The sequence below is a fragment of the Fundulus heteroclitus genome, chromosome 22, assembly GCF_011125445.2.
Source record: "Fundulus heteroclitus isolate FHET01 chromosome 22, MU-UCD_Fhet_4.1, whole genome shotgun sequence".
Lineage (NCBI taxonomy): Eukaryota > Metazoa > Chordata > Actinopteri > Cyprinodontiformes > Fundulidae > Fundulus > Fundulus heteroclitus.
Window position 1 is genome coordinate 3,798,706 of NC_046382.1, and position 24,138 is coordinate 3,822,843.

At 42.7% G+C, this 24,138-nt stretch overlaps 1 protein-coding gene across 1 annotated transcript; it reads left to right on the plus strand.

The window, feature by feature from the left end:
* Positions 1–3,157: 3,157 nt before the first annotated feature.
* Positions 3,158–23,111, plus strand: LOC118557032 (NACHT, LRR and PYD domains-containing protein 12-like). The gene is made up of 9 exons (XM_036125905.1): positions 3,158–3,188; positions 3,631–3,756; positions 9,937–10,015; positions 10,175–10,403; positions 10,529–12,314; positions 13,833–14,006; positions 15,107–15,280; positions 22,390–22,436; positions 22,585–23,111. Exons 2-9 carry the CDS (start codon positions 3,632–3,634, stop codon positions 23,109–23,111), a joined length of 3,141 nt encoding a protein of 1,046 aa, XP_035981798.1. The 5' UTR covers positions 3,158–3,188; position 3,631.
* The last annotated feature ends 1,027 nt before the right edge of the window (positions 23,112–24,138 follow it).

Genomic DNA, 24,138 nt, shown 5'->3' on the forward strand with positions numbered 1-24,138 from the left:
TCTCCAGTTTTTAGACCCAGTACCATCCCAGCTTTATTTATAGAGCACTTTCAGCACCACAGAACCAGATTACTCTATATGAATAAACAGCAGCCATATGATAACATAACAAGACATTAAACTTTAAAAACTTGAACACATTTTTACTCTTTGGCCTAAAACACAGCATGAGACTTCTTGTTTTTACAGTTAAAACAATGTTGATTCTATTATTTTAACTGTTTTCTTTAGACATGAGCAGCTGTGATTGTTTTAAAGTGTTTTTATAAATAAAGTAAGCAATTAAAATCAATAAGACCTACAATAAATAAACATCCCTATGCTAAAATAATACAAAAATCATAAAATCTGTAAAAAAACTGAAGTAAAGGAAAGATAATCAAAATGTTATTAATGATAATCAGAACAGTTTAAAGTCTCTGATGGTGTCAGAGGTCAATGAGAATAGATGGTTTTATAAATGAATGTGAAACACAGGGAGGAGAACTGTCTGATGTCCAAGGGAAGGTTGTTTCATAATTCTAGATCTGCTGCAGCTAAAGCTCAGTCACCCTGAGCATAAGCTTCATCTTTGGCTGACTCAGGATCAGCTGATCAGTGACCTGAGGGAACAGAGGATGTGCAGGATGTACTAGTTCAGACAGCTAATGTGTGGCAAGGCCATTTAGAGCTTTAGAAGCAGATAAAAGCATTTTAAAAGAATCCTAAAATGTTCAGGCAGCCAGTGCAGAGAGACTAAAATAACAGAAATGTGGTCAAAGCTTCATGTTTCATAGAGTCTAGCTGACCACTGATCTAGATCCTCACAGTTCTGGACTAAAAATGATGTTTTCTGTCTGCATGAAGCTGTAGCATATTGTGACTGATGCGCTCATTGATATTATGGACACACTGACTCAGTGAGTGCAGTGAGCCAGGCTCAGCAGCAACATGGAGATTACAAGTCACATGTAGTCAGCATGGATGTTAGGAGATGCTGGCAGAACTCTAGAATCTGACCTGTTGGCATCAGATGGAGGAGAAATAATAGTGGCTGAAAATGGATCCTGAGGAACCCCACGTTTAATTTTTGTTGGTCCAGATTTATATTTATTTACCACATGACACAAAGTTATCCATGTCTGCCAAATATGGTGTGAACCAGTTTAGCCCAGAACCAGATAATCCAGCCAGTGTTCTAGTTGGATCATCAACATGTTGTGATGAACTGTGTTCAGCAGAACTGAGATCCAGTAGAACCAACAGAGGAGTTCTGGAGCCATTCCAGTCCAGATGAGCATCATTGTAAACGTTTAGCAGTGCAGTCTCTGTGCTGTGGTCTGAAGCCTGACTAGAAATCACTGAAGAGATTCATTTCATCAGAAAGTCATACATTTGTTCATCACAACCATTTTCAGTGATCTTTTCCAGAACCAGTGGATTAGTTCTGATCCTGTAGGGACTTATTATCCATGGATCTAGAGTTGGTTTCTCTAACAGAGGTTTGATCTCTGCAGTTTTCAGCCTTTAGAAAACAAACTGGAGGGAAGTATTTACTATCTGTAATATTTCAGGGGCATCACAGCTAAAAACTGCTTTTAGAAACTCAGAGGGAACAAATCCAGGCAGCAAGTTGTGGATTTTCTCTTCTGCTGTGTTTCTGTCAAGAAGACATAATTCAGTTTGTTAAAGTCATTTAGATGCTGTAATGATTGTGGAGGCTCAGGAGACATCAGCAGGTTCTCAGAGGTGGAGATAGATGGTGCTGGTCTCCATCAGGAGGGATGATTGGTGAGCTGTTGGTCAGCCTGTCAACAATAGCAAACAAAGTTCTGCTATTATTAGTGTTTTTATTGCTGAGATCAGAGAAATAGAACTGCCTCGCTGGTTTTAACTCCACAAACTCACATCATGATGGTAAGATCTGTTTCACTTCAATCATTTCTCTGACTGATCAACACTCTGTAGACATGAAGTTTTCTGCATCACTGATGAGGAACCTTCAGAACATCTGAGAACAAGAACAAGGCAGAAACATGGAACTTAGTCATGATTATGTGTTTATGAATCATAACACAGATTAAAATAATTCAGGTTAACATTATTCCAGTACAGTGACTACATGTGGGGATAACAGCTCATCACATGTGGGTCAGAAAAATGTCCAACAGTGAAGCAAAGAATGTGGTTTAATAGTGAGGAACACATTCAGACTGATGTTCTAGGCTGAGCAGAAGAACGTCAGAGTTTCTCATGGAGATCCTGCAGGGAGCAGCTTGTCTTCTCAGTCTGTTCCTCAGAGTCAGACTGGTCCCTCTTTCTGGAGAAAAGAACCAGAGTTTCTCTGAATTCACTGTTAGCAGACAGTTAAACTGAGTTTTTACATCACCTGCTTTCTAGGTAGCACCAGGTTCTTCAGCAGAACAGCAGAGATGAGTCTGAGAACCAGAAGGCAGTCAGATCTGAACTCCTCCCACTAACCTACCTGTCCTGCCTCCATCACAGCTGAAGCTCCGCCTCCTTCCAGGTAGCAGCTCACCTGTGTCTCAGTGGTTCAGATCTTGTTCTTCAGCACTTTGGACCGTCTGAACAAACTGTAAGTTTGCTTTGTTTCCTACCAGAACTTTGTCTTGAGGAACTTTCCTCTTTGTTTCTGCTCTCTGATGTCTGGAGAACATGTTCACTTCTGATTTCAGCACAAAGTTTCATCTCTGCTTTTTGAAGACTAATCTAAAGGAATAAATGTATAATTTGTCTTAGTGTAAATTATTTAAGTGCTAGATTAAAAGTTTGTTTTTTAATTTTTTTAGTTCCTGGTTCTAAACCGTCGTCTGTGGTTCTGTAACTCCTTTTAGTCTTTCCAGTCAAACTGGAATCACTGCATTCCTTCAACATCATCCTTTAGTGTCTGTTTGTTCTCAAAGTCTGGAAACTCAAACATGTTTGATTTAGTTTAAGTCTGATTTTCATGGTAGCAAAATGCAAACAGTTTATTCTTTTTTATTAAACTCGTCCAAATAAACAATGATCAGAGTTGATGTGCAGATGAATGATTTGTATTTCCTCTGCAGGTGAAGGTAGAAAGTGTGTGTGAGCTGATGTGGATGTGAATTCAGCAGCATGGATCAGTGTGAGGACAGAGAGGAGGGAGTCCCTCCCTCTAAAACCACTCTGTGTGGGGAAGCTGAGAGCCAGAGCCACGCTCAGAGGTGAGATCAGCATCTCTAAGTGTCCAGAGCCCTTTTCACACAGCGTTCTCACTATATCAGGCCAGAAGAGACCAAGTGGTCCTGAAGCTGCTGCTGTTCCTCTTTGCTGCTTCATCCAGACTGAACAGAGCAGCTCAGCATGGTACCAGTGGGTTCTGACAAACAGCAAGTCAGTGTTGCACAACCAGCTGAGTGACACCAGCCTGTTGCTTAGAGCTCTGGGTTCCAGCAGGACACATCTGGAAAAACTCACCAACTTCCAGAACATTTCCTGGATCTTGATGACCAACATGTGTTCAACATTATTCATCCTAGAAAGAAGGACGGCTGATCAGACATTTATGGAAGAATCTTTACTTTAGTTTCTGTCTGAATACGACCCAGACCAACAGAACCAGCTGATCCCTCTATGTAGCTATTAAAACAAGTACTCTTCTTACAGAATGCTTGAGAGACTGAAAAGTAAACCTCAACAAGAACCAGAACCCAGCTGTGTGTCCTTTAAGAGCGACAGGTCAATTGGTCGTTTCATTGACTTCAAATCTTCAGGACCTCCATCCTCAGAGAGGTGAGCTGTATCTAACTGCTGTAACTGTGGAAACTGAGTCAGTGTGAAATGTTTTTATTCCAACATGTGTTTAACGTGAGCTCAGCTCTTTTTCCCACATTTCTATGTTCATATGTGAAGCGGTGTGTGTTGGATGTTCTCCAGAACCACAGCAGTGAAAGTGGAAAGAATGGATGTTGTTGGAGGCGTCCTGGATGCTGCTACATCATGTTTAACAGCTCTGATCTGTTTGCTTTTGGGCCTCATTGATTAGTCGCCATCATTAAACACTTTTCTCTGCTTAAAGTCAAAGATTTAGTTTGGACTGGAGCTCACTCTGATTGGTTCTCTGTGGTTCTGTAGAACCCAGTTCTAGTCCTGTTCACCATTGAACATAAAGCTCCTTCATTGTGATGCAAAAATATAATTATTATTTTTGCTCCATATAAAAGTACAGAGTATTTAAAAAGAGTTTGTTGGGTTTGGAAAAATAAACAATTTATTCCACTCAGAGTTCAGTGAATTGCTTAGAAGATTAATCTTTCCTTCAAATATTTATTGTTGAACCTTCCTTTAAAATAAATGATAAATTAATTTAATCAAACTTTTAATCAATTTTTTGTAAAAATCTCTAAACTGGACCAAAAGAAAGGAGGCGTGCTGATCAAAACAGCCAGAGCCGGGGATGGACTGTCCTGTCCTTTTTGGACCCATTGGTTTACAGAACTTCTTCACAGCAAACTGAAGATCCACTAGTTTCTCTACAGCCACCAGAATCCTCTCTGGGTGAACCCTAGAGGAGGAGAAAGTCCAGCCACTCTGCAGGAGTTTGTTTCCAGAACCCAAGCTGTCCATGGAGGTGAGTCCAAACATCTAGCTGGTACCAGTTAACCTCCTACACCAGCTCTGGTTCCTGACCCACCAGTGAGATAAACCTCCTGGTCTCTAGATCCAGAATATGATCCCAGGAATTATAACACCCAGCTCCTCATCCTCACCTGTTACCCAACTCCTATAGAACCTGACCTCGCTGCAGATGGTGGCCCACATGGAGGGGGTTCTGTAGCTTTTGGACCTGGATCCATCCAAGCTCAAGGAGTCAGAGCTAGAACATTAGATGCCCACTTTTGAACCCCTCCTGACCTCCACCCTGCAGGCCTGGCTCCAGGAGGTGTTGGATCTCTCTTTGTCTGATCCTCTCCTGACGTCAACATGCCATGGAGACCCAACCAGCCCAGGACACCATGGTACCAGGATCTCAGGAACCAACAGAACCCTCCACCACATTGAGATGGTAATTCTGCTTAAAATGTCTGGATGTGAGAAACTCACCAACTTCCAACACATTTCCTGCATTTCCCCCAGCTGACCTCTGGACTCATGGAGGAAACAGCCACCTACCTGCAGTCTGGATCAGTTAGACTGAAGCGGTTCTGGAAACACAGAACACATTTAGAACAGTAGATACTGGGAAGATCAGGAGATGATTAGTGGAAGAACGTCTGCTTCTCATTAGAAATGATAATCCATCCAACATGATGGAGCCAATGTGGTTGTAGGTTGTAGCTACTAGAGCAGCTTTGGTTCACATCATTTTATTTCTAAAGCTCTGATTCACAACAGATGTCGTCTAGAGACACTTTACAAAACATCCAGCTTAGACACAGAAATTTACAGTCAGTCCAGTTTCATAATTTAGATTAAATTTAAATTTAATCCCAGTTAGAAAACAATGCAGTCAAGTTCAGTTTTTCATTTAAATTCAGATGAATTTCTGTTGTGTGAATATATGAAGCTGACAATTCATCACATCATGATTTTAATCAGTGATTCTGGTTCAAATGGAGAAAACTGTCAGTTCTGACTAGTGGGCATCAGCTGCTTCACTTCATTATTGATCAGGCGTCTAGAACAACCTCTATTCTGGACTCAGCAGTGGATCAGCTTTGGTTCCACCTCAGTACGTTACAAACACAACACCAAGACTTAATGAAGCTCCATCAGAACCTCCTTGATGGTCCGAGTGAAAAGGACTCAGGATTCTTCTCCATGTCAGAGCTCAACACTAATATCACCAAACTGTCCTCTCAGTCATTTCTAACCAACATGTTTGTCTCAGAAACAGCTCTTTCTGCTCTAGAAACAAGGCTGGACTTTATTCAGGAGGATCAATGATCAGGAACATGATGGAGGATTGGATCGGTTCTGATGGGAACCATTCAGAACATCAAGTTTATGAACTGTCTGGTTCTGTTGAGTCTCACATCTCTTTATTTTAGCATCAGTCGCATTAAAACATAAACAAAACTCATATTTAAGGAATATTTAAATAAAACTCTCCAAATCTGTTAAATTATGTTTCTTCTGACAGGATTCCTAAGAGACTGACACATAAACATGAACCAGAACCAGAACCCAGCTGTGTGTCCTTTAAGAGCGACTGGTCAAACCATCGTTTCATTAACTTCAAATCTTCTGGACCTGCATCCTCAGAGAGGTGAGCTGTATCTAACTGCTGTAACTGTGGAAACTGAGTCAGTCTGAAATGTTTTTATTCCAACATGTGTTTAACGTGAGCTCAGCTCTTTTTCCCACATTTCTATGTTCATATGTGAAGCGGTGTGTGTTGGATGTTCTCCAGAACCACAGCAGTGAAAGTGGAAAGAATGGATGTTGTTGGAGGCGTCCTGGATGCTGCTACATCATGTTTAACAGCTCTGATCTGTTTGCTTTTGGGCCTCATTGATTAGTCGCCATCATTAAACACTTTTCTCTGCTTAAAGTCAAAGATTTAGTTTGGACTGGAGCTCACTCTGATTGGTTCTGTTCCATGTTAATGAGCTAACTGGACTCTTTAGTCCCTCTCCCATATTCATAGTGATTGAATCAAATCCAACATGGAACCAACTGGACTTTCTTTCTTTGTTCCTGAACCGTTTTGTCTTCGTATCTGAAAGTCTTCCTCAGTTTTAGTGATGAAGAGTTTCAGTTCTTCTCAGCTGGAGCTGGAACAATCACTGGGATCAGAACCAGAGACTTGGTGTTGTTCCCTCACAGGAGTTTAGAGCTGCAGCTGTTCTTCAGCTCTTAAATATCTCAATGGATTTATTACATTTCAGTTGAGCTTCAGACAAGTTAGCAGAACTGCAGCAACTCATTAAAATGGGTCCAGAAATGCTCTGGTCTAAATGCTTCTCTAGATTTTTCTTCAACAGCTTTATTGTTACTTTGGGAAACTAATAAAATCCTGATTTCACTGCAAGGAATCATGTTGTGATATTTTAGCCAATCACCACCCTAGTATGGACCGGTCTCCTCAGTCGGGGTCTGAGGTTCTGGAAATGACCCGTTACATTTCTTTAAGAGCCAAGAACAGAAACCCAGTTCCTCCCAGTGAGCTCTCAGATGTTCCAGTTCTATCTGCAGACAGAGGTTTGATCCGTTATCTCCAGAAATCTGCTGCCCTGTTCTGATGAAAACACCTTCATGTCTTCATGTCTGGAGTGTTGATGCTGATCAGGAGGTTCTGCTGCTTCCTGGCTCCATGTCAGACTAACAGTGGATCACATTTCCACGACCCGCTGGGAAATAGCTGGTAGAGCCAGTCTGACCCATCAAGACTTGGTTCCTGTGTGCGTTGTGAGAGCAGTTCAGCAGGGAAGGAAAGCTTCATCATGTGGTTGGTGGAACCAAGCTGAGCTGAAGTGGACCATCAGAGGTTCTGCTAGTTCTTAGTGGATCAGCAGGAACATTAAACATCTCCAACTACCTGGATCCTCTGGTTCTCTGCTCACATCCAGATGTCCTTCATGGACCTTTACCTTCTGATTGTCTCTGTGTGGACAGATATAATGTGAGCTCACTGGCTTCCAGGGACCTACAGGATCCATTTTAAAATACTCAGCATCACATCCAGGACAGAACCTTACATGGACACACAGCCACATATCTCAGACCTCCTCCAGGTCCACACCACCTCAGATCTAGTCATCAGAACCTGCTGGATGTCCCACACACTGTCCTGAAGACCTGTGTGGACAGAACCTTCACCTCCACTGTCTCCAAGCTCTGGGTCACTGTCCCCACCAGCATCAGATCTGCTGACAGTGTGGACAGTTTGAAGTCCCAGTTCAAGACCCACTTTTTAAAATGTCTACTGGGTGGTTCTGGTCTTCATCCTTTTATCTCATCTTCCTCTTTTTAACTTATTTGAATCGTGTTCATTTGATGCTCAGTTTTTCTGTTCTTTTTTTTTTTTTTTTTTTTTTTTCCCCAGTGTCCTGTCTAGCAATATGGCAATAGGAATTGATGTCTCAATGCCAGATGGAGCTCGAGAGATTTTGCTTTTACAAGTGGAGCAAACGGCTTTCGCCATAGTGCTCCACTTGATTTATGCTTGTAAATTGCTTTATTATGATTTCTGCAAGGAGAATTTCAAATTATATGGACATGACAATGGGAGAGTAAAGGAAGAACAAAAAGTGAAAGAAAAGAAAAAAAAGAATAGAGGTGAAAGAAAGAGGAGATAAAAGGGAGAGAATGATAAAACCTTCTTTGTCTGCTCCATCACCTGGAAAGAGACACAAAAAGAACAGCACAACCAACAGACATAAAGCAACAGATACAGTCGAATAACACCTAGATGCCATTGCTAAATCATATATATTATTACGTAAGCTGACATGTGTAATGTGATATTTGAAAAAAGAAAGTGAAAGAACATAAATAAATAAATAAATAAATTATAAGATTACTGTATATAAGTGAACACTTAATACCTGGGACCCAGCACCTGTGGGAGATGTGAAACTGCACTAGTTTAGGTGAAGATTATCCAGAAATAGCTTGATAGTGATTGTGGAGAACCGAAGACCCACCTTCCCCGAGCACAGAGGCAGGCGTCAGGGGACCCGTAACCCCGGACTCCCAAAGGGGTCCCTAAAGCAGGTCGCCCAGGAGGGGCCGACACAGGATATCTGCAACCCCCCCCCCCCCCAAGGAAGGAGCAGAGACGACCCCGAGGAAATCCCCCAGCCACCGCAATGCCGACGCCCTCAAGAGCCGCGGGACGAGCCTGTGGGCTCCGCCGGCAGCTAGCCCCGCTGAAGTGGTCCCGGCCATGGGCCCTGAGGGCCAGAGGCCCCAGGGGCGCCTCGCCCCCGCGACGGGGGCCCCGGCCGCCCCCCGGGGGGCCAGGCCCCGCGAAGAGGCCGCCGGGAGTGGGCCGGCGCACGCCCGGGAACCCGCCCCAAACCCGAAGCCAACCAATGCGCCAGGGGGCCAAGGCGCCCGCCAACGAAGTGGAGGAGGGCAGGACGTGGGGGGATGGGCTCCGCACCTAGCGGAGACTTGAGATGTTCTTGGGAGAGGGAGCGGACCACACCCATACCTGGGAAAAAAAAAAAAAAAAAAGGAAAAAAAAAAAAAAAAAAAAAGACGCTGTACACACATTCCCACATAACACTCACATCCAACACTGACCAAAGGGGGGGGGGGGGTCACCCCAAATCGACTATACAACTGCTTGTGCCCGACCCCCGGCCCCGGCCCCAGACCAGATGCCCCCCGGACCGGGCCCCCCCAAGAGGGCGGGCCAACACGACCCGCACGAGCCACCCGGCCAGAGCCCCCCCCTCCCCCTAAATACCTAATAAACCCCCTCCCTCCCCCCACCTTACCCTTGCCATCCCTGCCCCCCGCCCCTCCTGGGGGAAGCGGAGGCATCAGCCCCAGACCTGGCAAGCCGCTGACTACACACCGCAGCCCCCCGCCAAGACCCCGGACACAGTGGCCCGCACCTCCTCCAGGCCCCAGACTCTTTGCCGCCATCGGAGAACGGGGGTGTGCAGAAGACCCCGATCCTCCCTATGCCTGCTCAAATGTTGTGTTGTTGCATGTTGTTCTCAAGTGCGTTTAAAAACTGGGAGCGCCGAAGGGGATGCACGGCACAGCCCACCCCCCTTCCGGAAGGTAGCTGTTGCCAGCGCACCCCCTCCGGGCGACTGCCCAGAACCCTCAATGTCTAAGTGGGAGAGGAGGTGAAGGGAGCCGTCCGAGGTGAGGCCCACACAACATAAGCCCCCCCCCCCCCTCAGTTTTTCTGTTCTAAGGACTTTTACTGTGAAGCTCTTGGTGATTTCATCTGTGAAAACTGCTGGATGAATATTTACTTCCTTCCTAATTGTTCTGGTTCCTCCACAGAGTGGACCAGCAGAACTCAGAGGTTCCCAGAGGTCCGTCTGCCCAGCAGCATCAAACCCAGCTGGACTCCATATTTATGGTCTGTACATGAACAACAACTACTTTTCCATCGGTTCTGTTCAGTCGTCTCCATGCTGGACTTTGTGGACCAGTGGACCGTCAGTCTGTCCAACATGGTTCTGATGTTTGGATCCATGATCTCAGTCTGATGTGTCCTTCATATATTATTCTGTTCCAGCTGCTGGAAGACAACATTGTCACTTTTGTGAAGAAGGAGCTGAAGAAGTTCCAGAAGGTTCTGAGTCCAGATGACCCAGACTGCTCAGAGAGTCAGAGAGATGATGAGGAGGTGTTGGAAGGTGAGGATGAAGAGCAAAGGAGGAGCAGCAGAGAAGCACTGATGAAGATCACTGTGAACTTCCTGAGGAGGATGAAGCAGGAGGAGCTGGCTGACCGTCTGCAGAGCAGTAAGAGGATTTCTACAAAGATTTAACCTGATGGATAAATCACACATTTACTGATGTCTGAAGAGATGGAATCACATTTATTCACATCATCTTCTTTTCTGATTTCACTTTTTGTGTTAATTTAGAACATATTGCTCCAATTCAACATAAACTAAAATCTGGTCTGAAGGAGAAGTTCCAGTGTGTGTTTGAGGGGATCGCTAAAGCAGGAAGTCCAACCCTTCTGAACCAGATCTACACAGAGCTCTACATCACAGAGGGAGGGACTGGAGAGGTCAATGAGGAACATGAGGTCAGACAGATTGAAACAGCATCCAGGAAACCACACAGACCAGAAACAACCATCAGACAAGAAGACATCTTTAAAGTCCCACCTGGAAGAGATCAACCAATCAGAACAGTGATGACAAAGGGAGTGGCTGGCATTGGGAAAACAATCTTAACCCAGAAGTTCACTCTGGACTGGGCTGAAGACAAAGCCCACCAGAACATCCACTTCATATTTCCATTCACCTTCAGAGAGCTGAATGTGCTGAAAGAGAAAAAGTTCAGCTTGGTGGACCTTGTTCATCACTTCTTTACTGAAACCAAAGAAATCTGCAGCTTTGAACACTTCCAGGTTCTGTTCATCTTTGATGGTCTGGATGAGAGTCGACTTCCTCTGGACTTCCAGAACCAGGAGATCCTGACTGATGCTACAGAGTCCACCTCAGTGGATGTTCTGCTGACAAACCTCATCAGGGGAAAACTGCTTCCCTCTGCTCGCCTCTGGATAACCACACGACCTGCAGCAGCCAATCAGATCCCTCCTGAGTGTGTTGGCATGGTGACAGAGGTCAGAGGGTTCACTGACCCACAGAAGGAGGAGTACTTCAGGAAGAGATTCAGAGATGAGGAGCAGGCCAGGAGGATCATCTCCCACATGAAGACATCAAGAAGCCTCCACATCATGTGCCACATCCCAGTCTTCTGCTGGATCACTGCTACGGTTCTGGAGGACGTGTTGGAGACCAGAGAGGGAGGAGAGCTGCCCAGCACCCTGACTGAGATGTACATCCACTTCCTGGTGGTTCAGACCAAAGTGAAGAAGGTCAAGTATGATGGAGGAGCTGAAACAGATCCAGACTGGAGTCCAGAGAGCAGGAAGATGATTGAGTCTTTGGGAAAACTGGCTTTTGATCAGCTGCAGAAAGGAAACCTGATCTTCTATGAATCAGACCTGACAGAGTGTGGCATCGATATCAGAGCAGCCTCAGTGTACTCAGGAGTGTTCACACAGATCTTTAGAGAGGAGAGAGGGCTGTACCAGGACAAGGTGTTCTGCTTCGTCCATCTGAGTGTTCAGGAGTTTCTGGCTGCTCTTCATGTTCATCTGACCTTCATAAATCGTGGTGTCAACCTGATGGAAGAAACACAAACATCTAAGTGGTCTTCATTTTTTAAACCTAAACTAAAGTCTCTTCACCAGAGAGCTGTTGATCAGGCCTTACAGAGTCCAAATGGACACCTGGACTTGTTCCTCCGGTTCCTCCTGGGACTTTCACTGCAGACCAATCAGAGACTCCTACAAGGTCTGCTGACACAGACAGGAAGTAGCTCACAGACCAATCAGAAAACAGTTCAGTACATCAAGGAGAAGATCAGTGAGAATGTGTCTGCAGAGAAAAGCATCAATCTGTTCCACTGTCTGAATGAACTGAAGGATCGTTCTCTAGTGGAGGAGATCCAACAGTCTCTGAGTTCAGGAAGTCTCTCCACAGATAAACTGTCTCCTGCTCAGTGGTCAGCTCTGATCTTCATCTTAGTGTCATCAGCAGAAGATCTGGATGTGTTTGACTTGAAGAAATACTCTGCTTCAGAGGAGGTTCTTCTGAGGCTGCTGCCAGTGGTTAAAGCCTCCAACAAAGCTCTGTAAGGACACAGATTGTTGCTGCTTTTATTTCTGATAGTGAGAATTCTGCTAATGAGGTAAATATTGATTCATGTTGCTTCAGTTTATTTATAATGAACAGGATCACAACAAAAGGCAACATAAAGACGTGTAAAATCAGACAGATCCATCAATCTTTCCAAGGAGAACATGGGTGACTGTAAAGAAATCAACAATATTTCTGATGAATTGTTTAATAGCAGATTTTTCTCCCTGTCTCCTCAGACTGAGTTACTGTAACCTCTCAGAGAGAAGCTGTGAAGCTCTGTCCTCAGTTCTCAGCTCCCAGTCCTCCAGTCTCAGAGAACTGGACCTGAGTAACAACAACCTGCAGGATTCAGGAGTGAAGCTTCTCTCTGCTGGACTGGAGAGTCCAAACTGCAGACTGGAAACTCTCAGGTACAAAGTTCTCCATCCTGTTGAAACCAGATTTCTGTTCATTACCTGAAAAAACATGATGAAAATGTTAGTTCACTGATGGATTTGTTATCTTTTGTCTGACCTTTATTCCCTATGAATACAAACCAGACGCAGTATAGGACACACCGTATAGGAGTGATTCTCAAAGGTTTTATTTCATGAACACTTTGATGAATGAAATATATTCAGGAGCCCCATCCCAATAAAATGTGTCATAATTATTGCTGTATAGTTTTCAGTTTTAATGGCAAAGCTGACGCGGACCTCGCGTTTCTGCTGATGCGATTGTAAGTAACATTGGAATGGTTTCTCTCTCTCTCTGTGCATGTTCATACTTTCACTGTGTTAGTCATTGTTTGTACTGCCCTTTTTTTTTTACTTTTCGTTGCGTTCGCCTGTCTGCTAAGCTCAAAACAACCGCGCCTGGCTTGACGGAGAAAACAGGAGAACAGCTGAGCATATTTACGACAGTGCACTTTTACTTTCGCCCTCTGGGGGGAGCCTCGCTGGAAAATCAACCCCGGTTGCATAGTATACCTTTAAAAGACTTAGAACATTAGCTAAGATTACTGTATTGACGTTGTATAATTTTCTCAGATTTACCGAGTGGTTGGGTTGCTTTAACCTGCTCATTACACAGCCTTGTGTTCTGAAAGCAGCCCAGCTTAGCGCAGGTTCTGCTACATGTTGCTGCCACTGAGAGACCTGATGTCTCCTCCACCGTCATCATCAGCCATGGCAGCTGTTGACGGCCCTGCCACAAACATTTCTATTATTTTTGAACATTTGGCAGTTATGCTTAACATTTGGCAGTTATTTGGCAGTTATGCTTAAAAAGCAAGTTGTTTTTATTCACAGTTTCTCTGAACCTCGTCACTTTTTCTCCATCTCGGCATCCTAAATTACACCTAAAGGTAGTTTATTTATAATGAACCAGTTCACAACAAAAGGCAACATAAAGACGTGTAAAATCAGACAGACCCATCAATCTTTCCAAGGAGAACATTGGTGACTGTAAAGAAATCAACAATATTTCTGATGAATTGTTTAATAGCAGATTTTTCTCCCTGTCTCCTCAGACTGAGTGGCTGTAACCTCTCAGAGAGAAGCTGTGAAGCTCTGTCCTCAGTTCTCAGCTCCCAGTCCTCCAGTCTCAGAGAACTGGACCTGAGTAACAACAACCTGCAGGATTCAGGAGTGAAGCTTCTCTCTGCTGGACTGGAGAGTCCAAACTGCAGACTGGAAACTCTCAGGTACAAAGTTCTCCATCCTGGTGAAACCAGATTTCTGTTCATTACCTGAAAAAACATGATGAAAATGTTAGTTCACTGATGGATTTGTTATCTTTTGTCTGACCTTTATTCCCTATGAATACAAACCAGACGCAGTATAGGACACACCGTATAGGAGTGATTCTCAAAGGTTTTATTTCATGAACACTTTGATGAATGAAATATATTCAGGAGCCCCATCCCAATAAAATGTGTCATAATTATTGCTGTATAGTTTTCAGTTTTAATGGCAAAGCTGACGCGGACCTCGCGTTTCTGCTGATGCGATTGTAAGTAACATTGGAATGGTTTCTCTCTCTCTCTGTGCATGTTCATACTTTCACTGTGTTAGTCATTGTTTGTACTGCCCTTTTTTTTTTACTTTTCGTTGCGTTCGCCTGTCTGCTAAGCTCAAAACAACCGCGCCTGGCTTGACGGAGAAAACAGGAGAACAGCTGAGCATATTTACGACAGTGCACTTTTACTTTCGCCCTCTGGGGGGAGCCTCGCTGGAAAATCAACCCCGGTTGCATAGTATACCTTTAAAAGACTTAGAACATTAGCTAAGATTACTGTATTGACGTTGTATCATTTTATCAGATTTACCAAATGGTTGGGTTGCTTTAACCTGCTCATTACACAGCCTTGTGTTCTGAAAGTGGCCCAGCTTAGCGCAGGTTCTGCTACATGTTGCTGCCACTGAGAGACCTGATGTCTCCTCCACCGTCATCATCAGCCATGGCAGCTGTTGACGGCCCTGCCACAAACATTTCTATTATTTTTGAACATTTGGCAGTTATGCTTAACATTTGGCAGTTATTTGGCAGTTATGCTTAAAAAGCAAGTTGTTTTTATTCACAGTTTCTCTGAACCTCGTCACTTTTTCTCCATCTCGGCATCCTAAATTACACCTAAAGGTAGTTTATTTATAATGAACCAGTTCACAACAAAAGGCAACATAAAGACATGTAAAATCAGACAGACCCATCAATCTTTCCAAGGAGAACATTGGTGACTGTAAAGAAATCAACAATATTTCTGATGAATTGTTTAATAGCAGATTTTTCTCCCTGTCTCCTCAGACTGAGTGGCTGTAACCTCTCAGAGAGAAGCTGTGAAGCTCTGTCCTCAGTTCTCAGCTCCCAGTCCTCCAGTCTCAGAGAACTGGACCTGAGTAACAACAACCTGCAGGATTCAGGAGTGAAGCTTCTCTCTGCTGGACTAGAGAGTCCAAACTGCAGACTGGAAACTCTCAGGTACAAAGTTCTCTATCCTGTTGAAACCAGATTTATGTCCATTACCTGATAAAACATGATGGGAATATAAGTTTATTGACAATATTCATGATGCAATTTTGACACTGTACAATATTTACAGTTTCTGTCCTGAAATATTTACACACACACACACACACACACACACACACACATATATATATATATATATATATATATATATATATATATATATATATATATATATATATATATATATATATATATATATATCGTATATTTGCAATGTACATAACACTACTGTATATTGTACTGTATATATTTTTGATTATCTGACATTTTAATATTAGTGCACTGGTTGGAGCTGGCTTTAATCTCGTTGTACATGTGTGGAACATGATGTACAATGACAATAATAAACATTCTGATTCTGATATATTATTCATCTACAGACAACAATACGTTACCTCAATGCAGAGAAGCTGAAAACAATCACCTGGGCCCCCACCAGTAAGGGGACCCGCTGGTTACCCAGCCAACAGTACCCATTAATTATTTATGTGTGTTTTGTATAAAATATTTAAAATTTACAATCACAAAAGTAACAAAAATATAACATAATGCATCAACTTCTGCTCCCCTTTCCATTTACTAAAATGGACTATTCTGTCTCAGCACATAAAGATCCCAGAATGCAGTGCGCTGATTGAGCAGCAGGAGAGATCAGAACAGAGAAAGATGAAGCAGAGAAACCAAAGCAGAGCTGGAAGCAGAAAAAGTGAGAAAAAGGTGTTATTCTACCAAAATCATCTGAAGCCCTGGATGTTTTCTAAACAGCCCCAGATCTCATTAGACAGACAAACTTTATTGTCATTTTGTATGTACAGAGTGTAGCCAAAGCGAAATTTCGTTGCATACAGCTTACGACAGTGTAATGAGATTGCAGTTGGAATAAGATAACATTACAGTATAAAGTGCAGCATTGACAAGAATGTAGTAATGCAGGAGAAACAACTGTTTTTTTTAAATGTGCAGAATGATGTTCTTCCATGTTTATGGGGCAAAAGTAATGGTGCAAAAAGGCATTAATATGAAAAGTTCAGTGCAGTGCAAAATAATATGGTGCAAAAATACAGTAAACGTTCAGTTGTGTACTATTTAAATGGATTATAAAAAGTTGGACAACGTTTAGATGTGCGGCAAACTAATGAGTTTGTAGAGGGCCGCACTTGGGCTGACGCGTGCTTCAATAAACTCCAAATCGCTTCTGGTGGTTGCAATCATCCGTTTATTCCACTTGACAGCTATGCTTCAACTTTACAGATACTGACACATACTGACCAGGCTAAACCCATTCGTTGTTGCCATCAATAAGCAACATTATAGCAAGGTCAACAGAAATTACGACCTACACCGACGCACCCACTTCCTCATACATACAAAAAAAACAGCGCGTCAGTTTGGCTCCCATTCATACCTTGGTGACAGTCACGCCCCTCCTGACACACCCATCACCCCCACACCAGACCATGAGCTCCCGTCACATCAATAATTACTAATTTCAATCATATGGCTCTTACAATGTTGGTAGTGCAAAATAACGATGCAAGTGTGATGCAGAGTCCAGTTTAGAGTTCAACAGTCTGATGGTAACAGGGGAAAAGCTACTCCCATAACCAGGACCCAGTGTTTTTGAAGGTGAAGTTGTTTGTTTAGGCTTGACTTTCTTTCTGAGAGAAACCCTTTAATTATCTCCCAGTTTCCCACAATAACGCAGAACATGAGTGGTAGATAGTTTGTCCTCTCCATGTCCCAGTTTCCTGGTCATCACGTCCACCAGAGTTGACTCACAGGGTTTCCACAGGTCATTGAAAAGCATTAAAAGTCATTAAATTATTTTTCTTAAAATTAAGGCCTTAATTGGCATTAAAAGTCATTAAATGTGATTATCTGTGGCTTTAAAAAAAGCCTTATTTTTTTTAAAAAGAAATACGTTCATAAAAACAGTTTTGTCAGAAATATTATATCAGACACAACTGATTCTGCGTGTTTGCGCAAAACCAAACACGCTGAACTGCTTCCGGTTGATCATAAAGCCGTATGTTTTTACAATATTTGGCGTTACAATATCCATTTCTATTTTATATTTATTTATAAAACCAGCTGAGCAGCAGCTTCTTGAGCACTGCTTGAAGATCATGTGTTTGAATTGTGTGTCTGCAGCTTGTCAGGCTGTCTGGTCTCAGAGGAAGGCTGTGTTTCTCTGAAATCAGCTCTGAGCTCCAACCCCTCCCATCTGAAAGAGTTGGACCTGAGCTACAATCATCCAGGAGACTCAGGAGTGAAGCTGCTGTCGGCTGGACTGAAGGATCCACGCTGGAGACTGGAAACTCTCAGGTATGGAGGAATAAAGGTATAGAGGAACTTTATGACAATGATTGATCAGACTGATCAATCATTGCAGCCATCTGCAGCCACTGGTACGATCCAGTTCCTATCTAACTCAACTCCTGTCTGTGTCCTTGGATGTGGAAACACAGTAAATCTGTAAGCATGTGAGCTTCTTTATCACAGGAAAGTTATACAGGTGCATTCAGACCAGATATGTCGGAAAGATTTAAAAATACAAAGATCAATAATCATAATCTGAAGGATCTGTAAAATAAAATAGCTGCTATAGACGAGTGATGTTCTGAAGGCAGGACTGTGGTCCAGAAATGATGGTGATGGTAAGAGGACTTCCTGCCTGCAGGACTCTGAGCCCCAAAGACAAATGTCAGAATAACATTAGAAAGATGCAGAAACCTGCTCAGCACTAATTAAATGGGTCCCAGTGCTTTAAAATCAGTAATACTAGTATAACATTCATCATTAAAAAGACTACAAATGATTTACAACATGCCATTCTAATAAAATATTTAGATATTTATTTTGAAAGCTACCTGCCTCATTTCCTTCCTACTTTTTGGTTGAATGAAAATATCTTTAAATCTAGATCAGCCAGGATTAAGAATCATTTTGGTCGTAACTTTATTCAGTTTTTATTTTATCACATTTGTGGAGCTAAATCTGGTGCTGCTGAGATTTGGTTCCCTTCTTTCCTTTTGACTCCAGACTAGATGATCCAGGTACGGAGCTGAAAGCAGCAGCTCAGAGTTCATGTGTGATTATGGAGAAAATGTCACATCATTCATGGTGACTTTTCCTCCAAGATGGCAGGAGGTTGTTGTGATGAGAGGTGAAAACGTGTTAAATGTGTTTAAAGAAGCACAGATGGTTAAAATGTGTAAAAGACAAAATAAAACTGTAACTAGTTTTCTGAATAAGTGGAAATGTTTCAGTGACAGGAAGGAAGAAACAGGAGGAGGATGTTCAACATTTAGAAAAGATCATCTAACATGGAGAGAAATAAGTAGAGGAACTGATCTAGAATATGTAGTAATAGAGAGAATAATAAATGAGGTTAATTAATTAAGGTTAACTATTATAATCCTTGTAAAAAGTTAGATCTGAATCAGTTAATGCAGATTAATGGTGGAGATAATCAGTAATATGTGGTGACTTTAATGCACATGGAATATTATGGGGAGGAAACAGAACAGATGGAAATGGAGAAATGGTAGAAGAACATTTAGAGGATAATAATTTATTCTGTTGAATGATGGAACATGGACCAGAACAGATGTTCATCCAGGAGATGGATCAGTCCTTGATTTAACACTAGTGTCCAGGAATATTTCAGTTGGTTGTAAAATGGGATTTATTAGACGACTCGTCTGCAGGCAGAGATCATTACCCAGTTTTCTGTAATATTCTCCTCACTAAGAACGGCTCACAGGGAAAATTAAAGGGCCGAGGATCTTTAATGGTGCTGAATAGGAACTCTGAATATATTTGTGAAAGAGAAGTTCACCAGTTAGATTCACATGATGAAACACTTTAAACACACTTTAAACTTCATTTTATTGAGTTTTTCATTTTTTTAACAACAAAAAGAGAAAAAGAACAACAACCAGATAATCAACCAGTCTTGGGTCAGAGCTCTGCTGTCACAAAGTCAAGTTGGTTCTTCTCTCCATTTGGTACCTGGCCCAAACTTTCAGCACCACCAGTTGTAGGATGGAGGTTCTGCCTTCAACCAATCAGTTGATCTGCATTTCAAGGCTGCAGTGAGCAGCAGATTGAAGAGGTAGAACTTTGTTGGTCCCTCTGACCGTCTGAGGTGAGACCCAACAATGCAGAACTGGGTTCTGGTGATATGTTGGCTTTAAAAGCTGCTTTGAAGCCTCAGATCCATCCATTCAGAACACATCCAGCTTGGATCAGGACCATGTAGCCTAGATCAGTGGTTTTCAATAGGTGAGGCGCGCCTCCCATGGGGGGCGCTAAAGAGTCGCAGGGGAGGCGCTAAGAAATATAAGACAGCGCTGCCGCTCAACTCTGAGAAACCGGTCATCAGCATCTGAACGGGCTGCATGATCAGTTCTGAGAGTATTTTGGAGAGGAGCCACTGGGAAACCACCTAAAGCACTCAGGGGTTCACGCTGCGTCTTTATGCTGATCCAGCTGCTGATGTTTCCCTCTTTTCAGCTCCATGAACTTCTAGCCTGTTACAGTTTATAACCATAATCACCTTTCACAGCGACAGGTTTCTCATCTCAGTCTCTGCTCTGACCAGACAAATCTCCTCTATTGCTCTCCTCAGGGCGCTCTGGTGCGTAATTACCAAGCTGAAGGCTCAGTTTGAAGTTGTTCTCTGAGCGTTTTGTTTGTGGTCAGAGCGGACGGAATAATGACTTTCTGCTTCGCTTTTAGCCCACTAATAGTCTTTATTGGAGAATCCTACAGGAAATATAGCACTTTTTATGCATTGCAACCCCAGAGTTGATGAGTAAAGGTGCAGCTTTTCAAGCTCTGCGTCTCTCTGGTCCCTAAGTGACTGTAGAAAAAAACACTTTTTTGGTAACATCTGGTATCAGCATAATTTATACTAATGATATCAGTTTGAGGCGGTGAGGTGGGCAGATTTTATCCCCATTGGTGCTCTGCATGTGAGGAATAAACAGTGGGAAAAATGGATAAATAGTGTAAAGGGCTCCTTTAGAGGGAAGAGGAGGAATAATGGGTCTGAGCTGAAGCCCCTGATGTTACAAGTTCCTTAAAATGACTCTTAAAAGTCCACACCTAAATTACATTTAACGTAATTATGCTCACCTGAATTAAAGAGCAAGGCAGCATTCCATTGAAGCACCGCTGGTTCTGTGTGGTTAAAAACAAAATAGCATGAAACACAGCTACTGACTCTCCTATTGACTTTAATTGGGACATTTTGGTACGAGTGGGAGGACATTAAACGTAGTTATTCACGTTTTGAAGGCTGGCCGCTGATAAAAGCACCCTGGTCTGAGGGAAGGGAGGAGAGAGGAGCAGTAAGAGTGTTGAGGCACAGAAACACAGCGCATGTAGTTAAAATAATGCAGAATTAATAAAAACCAAACTTATAAAGCAGGTGGCCTAGTATTGGAGTCAGAGCTGTGACTGTGGGAGCTGAGTTTTTTCCACAGGAGAGGAGGACTAAACGGAGCAGAGCGTTTCTGTTAGGATTATTATTCATCTGGCACAAGGGACCTTTTTAGTTTATTATTTGCTCTTTGAGTGAAGCGACCACTGAGTTTGGTCTCCATATTCACAAGCATGGAAACAGGCCTGCAACGTAGGGTTAGCTTGGTGTTTGCTGGCTTTAGCTTTAATTAATAAGCATTTAAGCAAATATTATTGAACTGTGATTTTAGATTGACACCCTGAGTGTTTTTATTTTAGTGTTTTATGCAGAGAAGCACTTGTTACTTGTCTTTATTTCATTTAAAGGTCCTAAAGTAGATTTATTTTATTCACCTTTTTTATCTTCCTAAATAAAAGGGGGAACATTAACACTTTATACCAGGGGTGTCCAAACTTTTTTAGTGAGGGCCAAATCCAGAAAACTAAACAAAGGGCCACACTAGAGGTGCCATATTGCCACATGAATACTGTGTGTATTTCTAAGTAAGCTATAATGTGAAGAACATTGCAGTCAGTGGGAGCAGTGATGCTGTCCTTTGATTGAAGGATGGCTGACATGTCAGCAGAAAGTTTGGTGGTTGAGACACGAAGGACTTCACAGAGATGCTGTCAGTCATTCTGCTTCTCAGTCTGCTTTTGTTCTGATTTAACAGAGAAAATCTTTGTTCACATCTGGATGTTGAGCCCAACAGGCTCATCATTGTTTCTGCGTGGCGTCTCATCAGAGGAAACTTGGCATTATCCAAACTCTGAAAGAATTCAGGGAGGAGAGAAGCTGATGTTGACTCTGCAGAGAATCATCACATTGCATTTCAATCAGTTCTGACTGCAGACTCTCTTCCACTTCTTCTGCATCCACCAGGAAGGAGGTGGAGAACAGCTGGATTTGTTTTTCAGTGACAGAAAAGTCTTGGAGACGCTGGTTGAATTCTGTCACCAGAGATGCAATCACAGACACATATTTCTCCTTTTTAGCAGAAATGTCGGCCTTTGGAAAAGCAGACGTGATTTCAGACAGAGCAGGGAAGTGTGCAGCATTAAAGCCTCGTAGTTGTGTCTCAAAGAGGCGGAGCTTTACCCAGAAGGCTTTCAGGTGTGCATACAGGTGTGGCAGCAGCTGTTCTTTGCCTTGTAGCTTCTTGTTCAGTATATTCAGACGATGCGTAAGATCAACTAAAGATGCCAGGTCTGCCAGCCACAGAGGGTCACTGAGTTCATGAAGAGGTCGGCCCTTCTCTTTTAAAACCTGCTCCATTTCTGATCTCAGCCAATCAGAGCGCTGCAGCACAGAGCACGTGAATTTCCCACAGCGACACTAAATCCACTGCAGGTTGTAATGTTTCATCATCATCATCATCATCATCATCATCATCATCATCATCATCATCATCATGGTGTCTGTCTGCTCTCAGCTCTTCTTTCTTTCTCTGGATTTTTACAACAAGTGGACGTGTCCAAATGTTGGACTGGTCCTTTCTCAGTGGAGGACAATGTGTGTCTGAGAGACATGTAATGTCCATGTTTGCTGCTGAAAGAGACTGATGGTCTGACCCCCCTCCTCCTTTCAGGGTGGAGCCTGCTGGAGTCCGATGGTTGACACCAGGTCTGAGGAAGTGTAAGTGTGTTTTTCATTTGATTCATGACAACAAAGCAGCTCACATTCAACCATCTTCAAACTGTCCATCACTCATTCAGGAGTCATCATCAAAGTGTCAATAAATGATCAATAACTGCAGCTGGATTGTCTTTGTTCTCTCCATCAGATTCCTGTCAACTCACAATCGACACAAACACAGTGAGCAGAGAACTCAAACTGTCTGAAGACAACAGGAAGGTGACACTAGTGGAGGAGCTTCAGTCATATCCTGATCATCCAGACAGATTTGATGCTCCTCAGCTGCTGTGTAGAACTGGTCTGACTGGTCGCTGTTACTGGGAGGTCGAGTGGAGAGGAGAAGTTTATATATCAGTGAGTTACAGAAGAATCAGGAGGAGAGGAGACAGTGATGACTGCTGGTTTGGAGATAATGATCACTCCTGGAGTCTGAGCTGCTCTGATTATGGTTACTCTGTCCATCACAATAACAGAGGAACATTTATCTCCTCCTCCTCCGTCTCCAACAGAGTAGCAGTGTATGTGGACTGTCCTGCTGGTATTCTGTCCTTCTACAGAGTCTCCTCTGACTCACTGATCCACCTCCACACCTTCAACACCACATTTACTGAACCTCTGCTTCCTGGCTTTGCGTTCAGGTTGTTCAGTTATGGTTCCTCAGTGTTTCTGTGCTGATTGAGTCTAAAGAGTCTCCTCCTGTCAGAGAAAGCCTCTCCCTGTTGAACAGATAGTTCAGTCTGTTCATATCTGTCTCTTTCACTCAGAAACACGTTTTCACATTCATGGATTCAATCTGTTTCTTTGTGAAACTCTTCTAAATGATTCCTTGGAAACTTCTTCCTCTTCCAGTCCTTTAAAGATGGAAGCTGGGATTATTCCAGGATCCACATGTTGTTTTTCTGCCTGTTTCCAGTCAAAGCTTCACTCTGAATATCAGCATGTTGACTTTCTCTCTTGGGTTTTTACTTTCATTCATCAGTCAGATTTTATTGAAATGTTGGCCAGTTTTTTCTCAATCTCTGGACATTATCTGTTTCTGTCGGCTCCTATTTTTCTAAACACTTTTTACATTCACATGTTAAATCTTCCTTTTGTAGATTTGCTGCAGTTCTACTTCATGTGTTTTAATGTGAAATAAACAGATTTTCTTCTTCTGTGTTTGATTCATTTGCTTCTCTTCTGTTCCTCTGATCAATTTTCAATATTTCAATAAAACTGACGCTTGTTTCGATAAAACAGATTTTTTTCTATCAACACTGACTTTCAAAAAGTCCTAATTTACAGTAAAACATTTCCATCTTCTTTCTGACATGTTTTTAAATGACAGATTTTGTTCTTTAGTTGAATAAATCAGCAGCAGAAACTCAAAGCAATGATGAAATGATATTTCTGCTCCATCTTTCCAAACCTTGAAAACACGTTGAGAATGAAAGAAGAGCCGACGCTGACAGTCTGGGACTAAAATCAGCTTCTTTACTTCCAAACTGCTGACTTGGACAGACTGAAGACCAGTTTTTACTTTTCTAGCTAAACTCCTGCGGCACCAAACCAGAAGCTGAACCAACACCAACAACAGAACCACATGGAACATTTCCACATCACAACTTCTTCCTATTCTGGACTTTTAGTTTTACACAGGAAACGTGTGAACGCGCACACAGAGCCGCAGCGTGCACGGCGTCCTGCTGCTCCTCTTAAAGGG